Source organism: Pipistrellus hanaki, assembly GCF_964339955.1.
Source record: "Pipistrellus hanaki genome assembly, chromosome: 7".
Taxonomy (NCBI): Eukaryota; Metazoa; Chordata; class Mammalia; order Chiroptera; family Vespertilionidae; genus Pipistrellus; species Pipistrellus hanaki.
The window spans coordinates 44603766-44619797 of record NC_140509.1 but is presented as its reverse complement, the minus strand read 5'-3'; the positions used below and the strand labels follow the sequence as shown (position 1 = coordinate 44619797).

General features: G+C 35.0%; 1 protein-coding gene across 6 annotated transcripts in view; it reads left to right on the top strand.

Moving 5' to 3' along the window:
• EPHA7 (EPH receptor A7) overlaps nt 1–16032 on the top strand; it is a 154162-nt gene that overhangs the window by 122535 nt on the left and 15595 nt on the right. Inside the window, exons 7-13 of one of the 6 annotated variants that reach the window (XM_084890100.1) lie at nt 2990–3158; nt 7545–7653; nt 8235–8290; nt 12498–12611; nt 13464–13649; nt 14225–14286; nt 15817–16026. In XM_084890100.1, the coding sequence (XP_084746226.1) occupies nt 2990–3158; nt 7545–7653; nt 8235–8290; nt 12498–12611; nt 13464–13649; nt 14225–14286; nt 15817–16026 (906 nt within the window). Of the gene's footprint in view, nt 1–2989; nt 3174–7544; nt 7654–8234; nt 8291–11175; nt 12008–12485; nt 12612–13463; nt 13650–14224; nt 14287–15816; nt 16027–16032 lie in introns of those variants that run through there. The other 5 variants (XM_084890099.1, XM_084890098.1, XM_084890097.1 and 2 more) reach the window with 5 other exon arrangements.

Sequence of the window (16032 nt, the reverse complement as noted above, 5' to 3'; positions counted from 1 at the left end):
TGAAAAATGGAAACTATTGTTATTACTAGTAGTAATAGTAATAGTGTTACTATTATTGACTTAAGTAAGTTAGCTGAAGTGCTATAATATAGATATAACTATTTTAACCATTTATTTATTTACTTTTTAATATAGTTTTATTGATTTCAGGGAGGAAGGGAGAGGGAGGGAGAGATAGAAACATCAAAGAGAATCACTGATACCCTGCCTCCTGCACACTCCCCTCTGGGGACCAAATCCACAACCTGGGCACATGCCCTTGAATTATACCAGGGACCCTTTAGTCCAACAGGTCGATGCTCCATCCGCCGAGCCAAACCAGCCAGGGCTATTTTAACCAGTTAGACAGCTCTTAAAAATAGGAACTTAAAGATTTGGAAAAACTTGGAAGCTGATCTACTTGAATAAATACTTAACGTGCACCGGTGCATGGCAATAGATAATGTTTTTCCTTCTGACGCAAAAACATATAGTTTAAGATTAGTTTCAGTGTTCAGATTAAGATTACAATATTTTGACTTATTGTTTCCTTTATAAATTACTGACTCCACTGCCAAAGTTACATTTTAAATACCTCACTTTGTTCCAGGGAAAAATCTTTATCCCATCAAAAATGTGTTTCTGAGGGAACCCTTCTTTTTAATGTTGGTTTTTATGTCTGTTTTCCAATGAGCTCTAACAGTTATAATCCCTTCTGAAATTACATCAGATTTCAAAAGCAATAAAATACATTTTTTTAAATGTAAGTTACAAGGTAAACGAGAGTAAAGTTTCTCACAGTGAAACAAGATATTTTGCAAATCCTTACTCAAATAGTTCCTTTTCTTTCTATTTTGCATGACAGAAAGAAAATGTATGTATATTCTCTGAATTTACAAACTAGGGAATAACTGCATTGCACTATAAAGTATATAAACACATGATATATACATACCTGGTATATACATATACACACATGTATATATATCATTATGTCATCTAATATTAGTTATTCCTTGTTTTGTTTTAGATAAATGCATATTTATAATACCAACTATCATTTTTACGAATGATTATAATGAAAACAATCACAAATCCGTTTCACTATAAATCACAAGTATAGTTTGGATATACAGTTATTTACACTTTTGTAAAATATCAATGTGAAGAAAAATCAAACAACCAGACTGACATTTTCAAATTTCAATGAGAGTTTTATTGACAGTCACAGTTCAGCGCAGGAATTTATTATAGAATAAATAATAAATTCTCTAAAATTGTGTATTTGGATGAAGTTTTTATTACTTTTTTCATAAATAGCCCATTAGAGGCATATCAATTAAGTTTTAAATTTGTATTCATTTGCACATTGTTTTGATGGAGTTTTCATATTCTTGAATTTTAAAATTTATTTTATTCTTAAGCTTATCTATCTATAATAATAAAAGCATAATATGCAAATTAGACTGGACAGCTGAATGACCTTCCAGAATTCCGGGTAACCTTCTGAACGAAGCCAGGGCTGCGAGGGCCAAACCCCTTGCACAAATTTCATGCTTCGGTTCTCTAGTCATATATAATATGAAAGTCACATTTTTAAACTCTGTAAGCCTCAGTTTACATATCTGAAAAATGAGGAAATTGAACTAAATTACATTGTTTAAAATATTGTTAAGCCATAAATTATACAATATTTTGACTTTTATATAATACTTTTCATTTAAAATATTCCTTTAATTCCTATATTGTAAAAGTGGTTTTATTCTGTTATAAATGGAGTTTTAATTAAAACAATTGATAATGTCATTATGGCAGCAATGCTCAACCTTTTTCATCTCATGGCACACAGAAACCACTAAAATCCTGTTCGACACCAAAAAAATATATATTTTTGCTGATCTGATAAAAATTAATATAATTTTGATTGATTTAAAAAACACACACAAATAATAGTTATTATCTACTCTTTTTGCTCCAATGTGATTTAAAAAAAAAAAATCAGGTGCCTATACTTGTATATAAGGATTCTGGTATTAAGAGTTAACCAATTAGATGTAACCTTATTATGCAACATGACCCGTAAGATTCAACTCTATCATATGACCTATATATTTATGGTTCAAGACAAGGCATTCACACCAGACTTATTGTTGTGTTGGCTGTTGTCATTTTTGTTATTTTTTTATTATTAAACCATCTAACAGAAAAAAGGTCAGGCCGAAACCAGTTTGGCTCAGTGATAGAGCATCGGTCTGTGGACTGAAGGGTCCCGGGTTCGATTCCGGTCAAGGGCATGTACCTTGGTTGTGGGCACATCCCCGGTAGGGGGTGTGCAAGAGGCAGCTGGTCAATGTTTCTCTCTCATCGACGTTTCTAGCTCTCTATCTCTCTCCTTTCCTCTCTGTAAAAAATCAATAAAAAAAATATTTTAAAAGAAAAGAAAAGAAAAGAGGTCAGTGTCTCTGGCTAAATACTGAGGTATTGCATGTTTTAAAAATTCTTGTGGCACACTGGTTGAAAATTGCAGTACTATGGTAATAGTGCTAGCTAAATTTCTTGATTTAATTAGCTTCCTTCATTTTTACCATGCTTTTTGCTTGCTAAATAACATTCAGGAAAAATATTAAAAGTTCTATCTTATGAAATGAAAACCTCTACTACACCATAGATTTTACAGGTGTGTACCCATGTCTTGGTCATTAGGGCATTTTACTTTCTTTATGGCTAACTAGTTCTTGCCACTCTGCCCTCGATGAACAAAGAGAACGTTCCAAATATCATAAATGTTTAAACAAAAATACTTCTCTTTGAAATTTATACAACAAAGGCGTGTGTTCACATTTACACTTTATATTATTTGAGAAACAACTCAATGTGCAATATTCCACAGAGTACCTAAGGTAGCCTTTACAATAACAATGCAGCAAATTGAAATAAATTGCAAAAATTGGCTGTCAAACTGCCTAGTTTGCGATCACAGTTAAATGTGCCCCGTATATATTGTTTCTAGGATCAAAGGGAACGTACCTACTCGACAGTAAAAACCAAGTCCACCTCAGCCTCCATTAATAACCTGAAGCCAGGAACAGTGTATGTCTTCCAGATTCGGGCTTTTACCGCCGCTGGCTATGGAAACTACAGCCCCAGACTCGATGTGGCTACGCTAGAGGAAGCTACAGGTAAAATGTTTGAAGGTAATTACCACCTTTGATTTGGATTCTTACTCTCTATATTTTTAAACTCTTGCATTTTTTGTTAACTGTTGGGGATGATGATTTGGTTTAAGATAATTTTTACTTTTAAAGGTAAATATGTCTGCAAATACATGTGCTTTGTAAAGGCTATTCAGGATAATCCTTTGAAATGTGCGGTTTTGTTTTGCAATGTTAGAAACAGGGGATTTCGGATAGTTTCTTGAATACATACTGGGTTTATTTGAAAAAAGATGAAGTTAGGAACAGAAGCAGGACTTGCTTAATAAACAGGGTGATTGTGTAGACCCCAAAATTAATGTACTCTAGATGTATCAGTCAAAGCCGCTTCTTTTTAGAAACCCCGAGCGAAGCCAGGATGCACACCAGGGTGGGCCAGAGAAAGCTGTAAGAACCTATTACCAAAGGCAAGTAGTTTCACGTTACTTGCCCTTTGGTAATAATTTCAAAAATTGAGCCCAGGAAGTTCTTAGAACATGCATTTATGTTTATTTTTATCACTTTTTTTTTCTTTTTGTGTGAAATATTTCAAGCATTCTAAAGAATACACTTAACATATATATGAAATAGTATTTTTAAGTGTATATCTCTGTATCTACCACTCAGCTTAAAAATAAAATGTTACCAATATCTTGTATCCCCTTGATCATTTTGCTTATCTATATAATGCAACATAAGAACACAATAATCCAGGAGTCTATAGTGCATCACCAAGGAGCAGAAGTATCTTAGATGATGTCCTAGTTCATCATCAGAGTGCAAGTTCAGAACAGCTTGAGTACCACTGCTGGCTGTTCTTCAGCTGGCTGAGGGCTCAGAGTGTACTTTTGTATTCTGAAATGTTTTTATTTCTCCTGATGTCACTGCTCAGGCAACGGTTCACCAGCTGTTACCTCATCACCAGCTTGCCAATCTAGCATTCCCACAAAATTTTAAACAAAAATGATAAAAGAAATATATTATTTTCTTCCCCAAATTTTAATAAAATGTTTTTAATAAGTTAATAAAATTTTGATCAAAAAATTATTTTGACTTCAGAAAAATATTTTCATACATCTTTTAAAGATAGACGAAATATCCTTTATATTACCTAATGATTGTTAAATTTGCTAACAGTATTTGTCTTTAATTTTTTTTAATATTTTTATTTTTTAATATGATTTTATTTATTTTAGAGAGAAAGAGCAGAGGGAGAGATAGAAACATTGATGAGAGAGAAACTTCAACATTGATTGGTTGCCTTCAGCATGACCCCTGTTGGGGAGAGCCCGGCCTACACCATCTCCAATCCAGGACCTCTCGGGGGATATTCGACTGCCGGTTTAAGCCTGATTCCTGCCGGCCTAAATTGGCAATTGGACATCCCTCTCACAATCCAGGACTGCTGATTCCTAACTATTTACCTGCCTGCTTGCCTGATCACCCCTAACCACACTGCCTGTCCACACTGCCTGTCTGCCTGATCACCCCTAACTACTTTCCCCTCCTGGCCTGATTCCCCTAACTGCTCTCCCCTGCTGGCTTGATCACTCCTAACTACTCTCTCCTGCCAGCCTGATTGCCCCTAACCACCACTGTTTCAGCCCCTGCTACCGTGGCTTTGTCTGGAAGGATGTCCAAAAGATGTCTGGTCTAATTAGCATATGAACCTTTTATTAGTATAGATTATATCTATCCATAATCCCCACATCAGAAATTATAACTGAAACATTTTTTCAACACAGGTTTCATTAGCCATCAGGGTGATGATGTCATCCCATGTCATATAACTTCTGGAAAACTCTGTCTACTTGTGAGCATATATGAGTTAAAAAAAAAAAAGTCAAGTTAACACGGCCTGTGTGTCCCAGTGGTTTAGCTTTGTCCCATGCACCAAGAGGTCACTAGTTTGATTCCCAGGCAGGGCACATGCCCAGGTTGCCAGCTCAATCCCCAGTAGGGGGCATGCAGGAGGTAGCTGATCCATGTTTCTCTCTCACTGGTGTTTCTATCTCTCCCTTTTCCTTCCTCTCTCTAAAAATCAATAAAAACGTATTTTTAAAAAGTCAAATTACATTGTATTCTATGAAAATAATTTTGGCCTTCCACATTCCTGGAGAGCTCTTGAGGGATCCTCAAGGCTTCCCAGACCATTCTTTGAGAAATAATGATTTAGCACAAGCTACTGTACTAAGAATTAGAAATGTACAGACACATGACAGAGTTGATACTTTCAATTTAAAGTTTAGTGAAAGACAGACTTGTACACAAATTCTAGCCACGCCGTTAAGTGCTGATAGAGTGCATGGGCCGATGCTGTTAGTGTCAGCAAACAGTGGCTCCTGTGCTGGGAAGAACAGCAGGGAAGATGCCGCTGAAGAGAAGTCACTTGAGCGCTGTTTGAAAAGAGAAGCTAAACAGACCATTTCATCGCACATATGTCCTAACAGCCCCTTCTAATGCAAAGTCAGCTCTACTGTTTTTATAATTTTTAAGCCATGGTGTGTTGATTATGGCACCTATAACTTAGTTTTAAATTTTATTACCCATGAAATAGTTGAAAACGTTAACCATGGATGTTGACTATGGAAAGATTAAAGTGTGACTCTGGCTAGATATAGAAACATACACATGAATATTCACAAGTTCTATTTCGTCATGCACCTGAGTTCAGTTTTCTCATTGGAGTTATGTTCCTGAAGCTCAGGGCAGAACGAAATCTAAGACAAACAAAGGATTAGACCCATGGGACACATAGATTGAATAGAAATGCTTTGTATACATACTTGTGTAATTTCCCTTCTTCATGAACAGACTGCTCCATCCTTTTTTCTCTCTACCACAAATAAAAAGACAAATAAAAATAACCAAACCAACCAAACAAAAAAACTTGAAGTCATCTTTTTGTTGTTGTTGTTGAGGTTTAATTAAAAAATAAAGCTTAAAAGTTGTTTCCTCTCCTAGACCCCTGCCTCATGTAGTTCCCTTGGGAATAAATCAGCATGTACTGAATTGGCAAGTGTGTATAATATCTTTGTTCAGAAATTATTATACCAGAGCTATTTATAAGGTTTTTCAGGGTAAAAGCTATCTATAGTTAGCTTAGGTATACAAAATTAAGAGATAAGTTCTCAAAAGGAAGAAGACATAGATAAACTAAAGGAAGGCCAATAAAAAACAAAAACAAACACACACAAAAAACTTTATGCTGCCTGTATTGTGGCAAGACATACTCTGCCTACATATAATTTAACGCTCTGGAGACCTAGTCCCTTGCCACTTGCAAGGAGGAGTAATATTTTCCATCCTGCCATAAAGAGAACCACCATTGATTGTTTCAGAAACAAACAAATGACATTAGTTGGACGTTATATATTATATGATACTTGAAACAGAATCATTTAGTGGAAAATACATTTTTATTGTTTTATAGTACTTTATGAAGGCTATACTGGCATTGAGATTATGATACTCTAAGGGAAATATGACAATTGCAAATTGCGATATAAAGTAAAATTCCACTAATTTGGAAAAATGGTCACGTGGGATGGCCATGTGACTTACTGAAGAACTGAAATTAGAGGCTGCTTTACAGGACATGTAAACATAGACCGTTCCCAGGGAGACCCCCAAAGGCTAGCAGGGCTTGCCTTAATGAGCATAGGAGAATCACCCACCATCATGCAGGAAGTGTCTACAATTAGATAATGCTGAAATCTTTTTTAAAGTACTTGCAGAAAATTTGCTCTTTCTTACATAACTAACCTCTTTTATAATCTTAAACTCTCATATGTGTGCATTGCGTGCTTTTTCAAATTAATACAAGTAATTCTACTCTTCTTCATTATAGTGAATTGTCAAGTCATGATGACTATGATCACATGATGATTTTTTATTTTATATTGATGACATAGAAGATAAATCACTTAAAACACTTTAAATAAATACATAGAATATGTATTTTGGTTTTTTTAAATATATATATATATATATATATTCCAGAAAAACAGACCTGGAAGAATCCCATACGTTGCTGAGGAAAAATAGGGATTGAATCGCAATTGTAGACGAAAGATATCTGTCTCTGATTCATAACTAAGTTTCCAATCACTAAGCAGGAGATAGGCATTCAATGATGTATTTTATAGGTTTCTTTTATAGCTGAGGGACATAAAATAGATGAAGTACTGTCCTTACCACTTCTTTAAAATGCAAAAATAACATTTAAACTTACGCTGAATGAAAATAATGCACTTATTTAAAGCTCGCGGTGAATTCGATAGCATCGCCATCTCCTGTTGGTAGGATTTTGTTTAACCTCTCGAGTTCTCGCCTGGTACTGAGTGTTGCTGGGCCCCTTTGCTCTGTTTGCAGCCACAGCCGTGTCCAGTGAGCAGAATCCCGTCATCATCATCGCTGTGGTCGCCGTGGCAGGGACCATCATCCTGGTGTTCATGGTCTTTGGCTTCATCATTGGGAGAAGGTAGGATACACATTGCTTCTCATCCCTGAGATATAACTTTTCAATTTTTCAGAATTAGGTCTCCCATTGCTTGTTATTTAGACATCAGGATAGTAAACACAAACACTCTTTGTGGGATGTGAAACATTAAAGGGCACTAAGTTTTCATTCTCCCAAGATCAAAATACACTTTGAACTTAATCATCGCCTTTCGTTTAAGGGGATGAGTAATGTCATTTCTTTTGGGAAAAAATTATTCTTCTAGTTAATGCTTGTGGAAACCATTTAAAATCTGTTGTTCGGGGTGGGGGGGGGAGGGAGGGGAATTGTAGAAACAAATATTTACTCGTTTATAGATCTAAACCTATAAATATGTTTCTTCTATTGTGTCTCACACAAATACTTTATATTCTGTGCCTTTTTTTAATCATATGAATATTATGTTATTATTATGTTTACATAATACAGGAAATTTTTATATTTTGTTTATATATCTAACTAGCATGTTGTAAAATAAATAAGGTATATTTTACTGGATTTTAAAAATATAAAGGAAGATCATTGATTGTGTTTGTCACAAATTTGATTTTTTTTTTCCCCAGGCACTGCGGTTACAGCAAAGCTGACCAGGAAGGGGATGAAGAGCTTTACTTTCATTGTAAGTGTTTGGCTTTTCTTTGCTATTATATATTGCAATTAATACAGAACTTGGTTGTTAATATTGGCCTGAAAAAATTCCTAACGCATCACCCTTGAAAGGAGCTCAAAGTACTGCTTTAAAGCATTTGACAATATATTTAGAATGAAAGTCATATCATGTGAATTTATAAAACAATAAAATATATTCTGATATGTAATCTCATAAGAAATTTTAATATAACTGCAGGATATATTCAGCTGCCTTTATGTCACAATTTTTCCTTTTCAAATGTTTCCTACTTGTTTTAATGATAATCCATTAAATGTTGCACAGCCCATGTTCTAGCCAAGGAATTTTTATAAAATTAGAAGGCTTTACCATCTAATGAGTTATGCTACCTTAAAAGGCTAAGGAACCACTTTCTCTTCGGCTACTATACATTGTCTATCACTGATAGATATTTTTACCCGACAGTAAACATATAGTAATAGGATTTAATCCTCCAGTGTCTTCCTGTAGATTCATATTACCTAGCTCTTAAAAATTTATTTTAGAAATCATATTTGGAATAGAGGTTAGGTAACCATGGAAAATAGATAATCCAAATGATATCCATCTTTACTTTTATTCTTGTCCATTATGGATGACAAGTAAAAAATGAGAGCCATGTGAATAAATGTTAGAGCTCTGTGCATCCAAAGTAAAAATCTATCAGATCAAATGGTTTTAGTTCTGATAGTCCTTGAAATTATTAAGAACAATTTTACTTATTATTTTTCTTAGTTGCAATCATCTTCACTAGAATTTTTTTTATGAGTGGATAAATTTCTTAAATGGCAAAGGAATTATATCTATTATTGTATTGTTTATCAATTTGTTATGTTAATATCTAAGAAGGTATTATCATGCACCCATTCTACAATAACAAGATTATCTAAGCATCTACCCAGAAAATGTGTTACTCTAAAGACACACATTTTGAGTTTCTTTAATGTGTTTCTATTTGTGGAACCAGCACTGTAACTGTAGCTTTCAAAATAGAAGTGGCTTTAGATAATACATATCTGACTTGATTATGAAACTCATCAGATTTCCAGGCAGGAAGGGTGTTTGGGATACTACAGATTAAAGTAAAAGGTGTGACCAGCGGCTGTTCATTAAGAGGCCTCAGCTCTGGGGCCCCTCACTTCCTCAGACCCCGGTTTATGACCTGGTAAAGCCCTGGCCATCCTGTGTGTATAATCTCTTTTTACTCAAAGAGGGCATCATAATTGTAGAAGCCTCCTAAAACTTAACGCTCCCCCTGACTATGGCTGAATCCATGTGATCCCACCCCTTCCCTGCAGTGATTTTTCCTGGGAGAACACAGCCTCCGGCGATGAGAGTGCCAGAGGCAGTTTTTAGTGAGAGTATGTACCAAAAAAATGGAGGTTACTTTTTTCTCTCTCTCATGACATAAGAGAATAATTTTAACACTTCCACGGATAGGAAAATCAGGTTCCAATCTTGAATGCCTAAATTTTTACATCTAGTTTAAAGTGTATAAAGGAGAGAAACTTAAGACCATAGTTCCTGCAATCCCTGATTCTGCCCATATGTGAATAATTGGGTGGCAGAATCATTTAATATTGTTTTAATCAGCATGTCACTCTGCTATGGAGTATTTCTGAGACATCTCAAAATTACCAAATATGTTTTAGTTTATATAGTTTTAGCTTGAAGGTTAATGCAGAAAGTAAGTTGAAATATGGCTCATGTAAAACTTATATAGCCTTATGCTTAATTGTCATCACTCAGTTTTAATATTTTAATGCCATTTGCTTTTTTTTACATTTGACATTCAGTTTGTAATTAGAAAAAAAATAGGGCGGCATGTTGTACTTGCTAATGTGGACAAGATATGTTTGATAAATATACAATTTTCATCTCCAGAGCAAAAATATCTATGGTGGTTTCAAGATATTTAACACTCATGAGAAATGTAAATGAGCTACTAAAACACAGAAAATCTCGCCGCCTTAATGAGATAAGCAACAGACCAGAATATTCAGAAATTATGTCAATATATTTTATTTTAAAAATCAATTCTTAAATGAATAATGAAGCAAAATGCACTTACCATATCCTATTCTGGTTAATCCCTGTTATTTTTGAATCACCCTTTTAACAAGGATATTTTTTCTTATCATTTGACAAGAAACAGACACTTTATTCGATTTCATGACTGTGTCTAAGTACAGCAGTATGGTCACCAGCTATTGGCAAGGAGGTGTCCTTTTATTCCTTTAGTATACAAACAATTTCCTTAGGCGCTAAGGCGCCAGATTGAATTTTTACGGAAATCTGAAAGCAACCATTTAGCTAGCTTTTAGAGCACAGGATGTAATAGAATGTCCAGCCGTTATATCAGGCACACTCTACTCTCCATGGCCCAAGTACTACATTTAAAGATATAAACACAATGGAGGAGTTCAGTGAAGCAATTCCAATTTACATTTTGTTTCCTCCTACCATTTCTTCCAACAATGTCTTTGGATCCAAGCTGGGCAGTATTTCATGTTTTTATGCCAAAATCGCTGTGGCCTGTCAAAATGTTTTATGACAGCTTGAATAAAGAACCATCAGAGACCCCGTTTGAGATGCAGAAGGTTACCTCCATTCTAGCTCCCTTATCGCAAAACAAAACAAAACAAAACAAAAACTATGAAAGAAAGAGAATAAAAAGGGAGAAGATGGCTCATTCTCCATCTGCCTGCCAATCTAGGAGGTTAACCTATTGTTTTCTTCCCTTCTCTCTTTTTCTCTTCCCCCCCTCTTCTCTGTACTCCTTCTTCTCTCTTTTCTCTTTCTATCCCCTCTCTCTTTTCTTCTTGTGTTTTTTTTTTTTTTTTCCTCATGTTCAGCTTTAGTAACAAATGAGCATCTGTCAGTTTTATAAACTGGAACAGTAATTGTTTAAGACAATCAATTTTGGATAAACAATCAACTACAGCAGAATAAATCAAGATTTTTAAATCCCATTTTCCTTCATACATTCTGCTTCCTTTTGTTTGTTATGTGTTTATTTTTAAAAGATAGTTTTAATTTAATGTGATGACATAAGCACAGTTAGGCTTCAGTGTAATACATAAAGAAATATATTGTTCTCCAAATAGTGAGATTTAATGGAAAGATTGTTCAGTGGCTTTGTTAAAAACAATAAAGTTTTTTTTGAGGATATAGTGTAATTCTTTTCATTGCATTAATATAACCAAATATATGCCTATATTATCTTTGTCTTTATCCATATGACTGACTTGGAATACATTATTGTAACTGAATTTTATTTAAAGTTAACATGGCATTATCTGTTATCTGCATGCTCCCGGGTGCATTTTAAAAATTCAACTTTTGCAACTTTTATGATTCTATGCTGTTTGAATCTTGACTACTTTTTCTGAGACATATTGTCTGCCTCCTCCCAGAGCCTTATAAATGAAAGTTCATATGAACCATTCTTCTTTCAAACTGTGTCACACATGGTTAGCAGATCCCAGGAATATTGTAAATTTTTCTAACTTTACTCTGGACTCTGTACATTCTGGCCTCTATTGCCCTGTAAGGTAAAAATGAAACTGTGTTTTTAGTAGATTTCTCTCTGAGTCTGTGATAGTGGCCCTCACTTCTTGTATTAATTTTATGTACATGTCAACGGTGGTTGGTCTTTTTTAAAAAAAAAATAAACCAAAAGAATAAGTGAGATGTCTAAATGTTTTTAATATTGCTGTCAGTGTAGTAGGCTACCTGTATATGAAATGTCTTCTTTCCCCAGTGTGTGTATTTGATTGATTGACTGACTGATAGATTTACAAATGTGTCTCCAAGTCCATTCCTAGCCTCAGTATGGCTTGAACTATGCCATGATAGCAGTGAATTTAATTAAACTTCCAGTCTGATAAGTCACGACAGAGAATTTTGGTGATGTATTTTGTTGATTTACTGGAAAAGCAATTCAGTTAGTAACCTATGAGCTGGATCTTATGTAACCTGTAGAAGCTTGCAGATAATACCTATACGGCCGCAGACTGAAGTAGTCTGTTAAAACCGCTGTGAATCAGGTGATGTGGAAGCAAGTTCCCTGTTCCAAGGAGCACTCTGCATAATGAAATCCCTGGGCTGACTGCACAATAAGTGCTTTGCTTCATCACAGTCATGCTTTCTTACATCATTACAGTTAAATTTCCAGGCACCAAAACCTACATTGACCCTGAAACCTATGAGGACCCAAATAGAGCTGTCCATCAATTCGCCAAGGAGCTAGATGCCTCCTGTATTAAAATTGAGCGTGTGATTGGTGCAGGTAAGGCTGTTGTAGCTTCCTTATTCAGCTCTTCCATTTAGCCAAGACCGAAAGTCATACATCATAATGACAGGCGAATAATTATACCTCAAGTATAGAGCTTTTGCATTTACCTGAACTGTTGGAAGCAATGAGGCTGTACTTATTTGTGAAATCTGAAGAGAGAAAAAAGTGAAAAAGAAGCAGGTGACACAGAGAATCTGTGCACTTTTGCCTTCTGTTGGTTTTGTTAAGATACTGTTCTTTTGTAAGCTATCTTATAAGCTTGGCCTGGACTTCAAGAAATAACAGTATTATAAAAAATTAGCATGTTTCTGAATTTTGCTAGAATATATTTACTCTTACTTGATGTACCATCTTGCTAAGCTTTCGTTTTTATTTCTTTTTCTTGTATTTGTAAGGTATTCAGTAGCTTTTGTACTATTTATTTTCATGTAGAAAGTTAATATGCATGAATTATTAAAAAGAATATTAGTATCTATATGTTCAATGTATTTTAATAATAATGTTACATTTTCAGTCCAAGACCAAGTTCATGTAGCCGTCAAGGGGCATACGAATTCAACACTCTTAAATCTTGAAGAACTATTTGCCCCTTGAACCATAAAAGAGGTAGCAGCATTTAGGATTTGCTGTGGTGTTCCCTTCTCTTTAGTGGGCAGTGTGCATTAGATAAATAATTTTAATTTGAAATTTTGTTTCTGAAAGAATTTTTGTTAATTCAGTTTAAAAATAGCTTGCGTGACAGACTTCAGAAAAGCTTAAAAGTACTTTTAAGGAATTATTTGCATTTACCTTGAGAGAAGAAATACTTCTGAAATTAAAACACATCTGCCTGTTCTGTTGCTTCAGGAGAATTTGGAGAAGTGTGCAGTGGCCGTTTGAAGCTTCCAGGGAAAAGAGATGTCGCCGTGGCCATCAAAACCCTGAAAGTCGGGTACACGGAAAAACAAAGGAGGGACTTTCTGTGCGAAGCCAGCATCATGGGGCAGTTCGACCACCCAAACGTTGTCCATTTGGAGGGAGTTGTTACAAGAGGTAGATATTGATCAGACCTTTCATTTACCATGTGGACTGTCAGAAATTGGTGTCATTTCACACACAGTAAAAAAATCAAATAGTGAACATAGTGCACATTCTAAATGAATGTTTTTCTTGGTATGCACTGACTAAACAATTCTTCTTTTGTGTCACCACCTCAGGGGGGGAAATCAAATGAATGCAGGATTAGAATAAAAGAATATCTGATAGCTAAAGCAACTGAGACTTTCTTTTCCCCCTTAGCTCAAAAACCAGAGAAGCGGTGCAGTTTTAGTCTTCATACTTTACATAAAGTGACATTTTCCCTGAGTTTTGTTCTGAAAGCAGGAGTCAGAAGAACGCACTGATTTTTATTGTTTAATTTTTTGAATTGTGAAAATGTTCTAGACATTTAAGGACTCTTTGGCCTTAGCAGCAGTACTGGAAACTTTCGAAACTCTCACACATTCTGTCTTTCGAAAAAACACCAAGTGTTTTATCTCGGATGAGAAGGAGAATAACCTTGAAGTTGAGGTTGCAATTTTCTGAAACAACACTTTTGTTTTCTTATGTATGTATGTTTTTAATTTTAGGGAAACCTGTCATGATTGTAATAGAATTCATGGAAAATGGATCTCTAGATGCATTTCTCAGGGTAAGTAGCAAAATTATTCTCCCATCCTAAACATTGCAGACATGCCACTAAAATAATGTCCTGAAGTTTCAGGGTGTGTGTGTGTGTGTGTGTGTGTGTGTGTGTGTGTGTGTTGTTTTTTGTTTGTTTGTATGTTTGTTTGTTTTTCAGTGAAAATTATAAACAAGTTAGAAAGTTGTTAAGCAGGTTAAAGTTCGGAACCTTAGACTGACTTGAACTAGAATCTTTTTGATCATTCAAGTGATACAATGTAGTGAAAAAACTAGTTTCCATTAATATGCCACCTCAAGTAAAGAGGATACCTGAAGCTTTGAAATTTGAATACAGGTTGTAGAGTAGCATTTTACTTTTCCAGTACAAAATACAGTGGTTATTTTACCAAGAAGACTGAAAAGTGAAATAACCATATAATATTGGCACCATGACCCCCGTTCTGCTCTCTGGAGCCATTTCTATTGTGCTGTTAAGTAAACCCCGAGCATAAAATGTGGAATTGTTAACATTTTAAAAATTAATAGCATGTGATTATTTTTATAAATGATACATTCTAAATGTTCAAAATAATGCATTTTTATCTTTTCACCTAAGAACATGAACACTTTAACATTTTTTTAAATGGCAAAGAGAAAATAATCTCAGCAATAAGAGGACGTGCAGAGCTGTCATAGATAGTCTAGAATTGTACGTTCTACCCAGACTCATAGGCCTTCAGGAGGTTTGGAGACATCTGTATTGCTGCTGTTGCCGCATCTGTGTGATATGCATGACTATGAGCTCCTGAGAGGAAAGCATCACCTAGCAAGTTAATCAACTCAGCACCAGTGTCCTCATGCACCATACTTGCAATTCATTTGGAGAAATCTGTGGGTTACACATAGATGATAGCCAGTCCAGTTGCACATATTGTTCAAGCCCACTTGCTAGTATACCTCGTCTGGAGACTTTCTGTTGCAAGTAATGTTCCTACTAATAGCAAAACCAGGAAAATTATAAAAAGAAAACAAAGTCAGCCAATATAATCATTCCCTACTTCTTAGTTTCTCTTTATCTTTAATAAAAATGTGTGTGTGTGTGTGTCCCTTTTTTTTTTTTTTTTTTTTTTTTTTTTTTACCATTTGGAGGAAATACCTAAATATATGTGTCTTTGTACCTTTATATGTTTTTAGGTTATTTTCATAACTTTTTATCTAGTGAGGAAAACACTAAACACTTAGCTGTGAGGGAGTTGTTTGGATGTTCCATTCCCTAACTTTCACCTGAAAATTAGGATATACTTTTGGATTTGTGTACGATGGAGCTATTGCTAATTAATATTAACAATATCAGTACAAATAACTGATTACTGAAACTCTGCTTTGTATTATTTGCCTCTCAATAAAACCAGTATTTTTTTTTTTCACAAATGTCTGTTATATGAAAAAGAACAAATCCCATTACACAAAAGGAAATGACTAGTGTGCAGACTCTTTCATGGGGATTTCTTTCTCTTCACAGCACAGTTTACGGGACTTTATTTTTGTCTTCCTGTAGAAACACGACGGGCAATTTACAGTCATTCAGTTAGTGGGGATGCTGAGAGGAATTGCTGCTGGAATGAGATATTTGGCCGATATGGGATACGTTCACAGGGACCTTGCAGCTCGCAATATTCTTGTCAACAGCAATCTTGTGTGTAAAGTGTCAGATTTTGGCCTTTCCCGGGTTATAGAGGACGATCCGGAAGCTGTCTATACAACAACTGTAAGA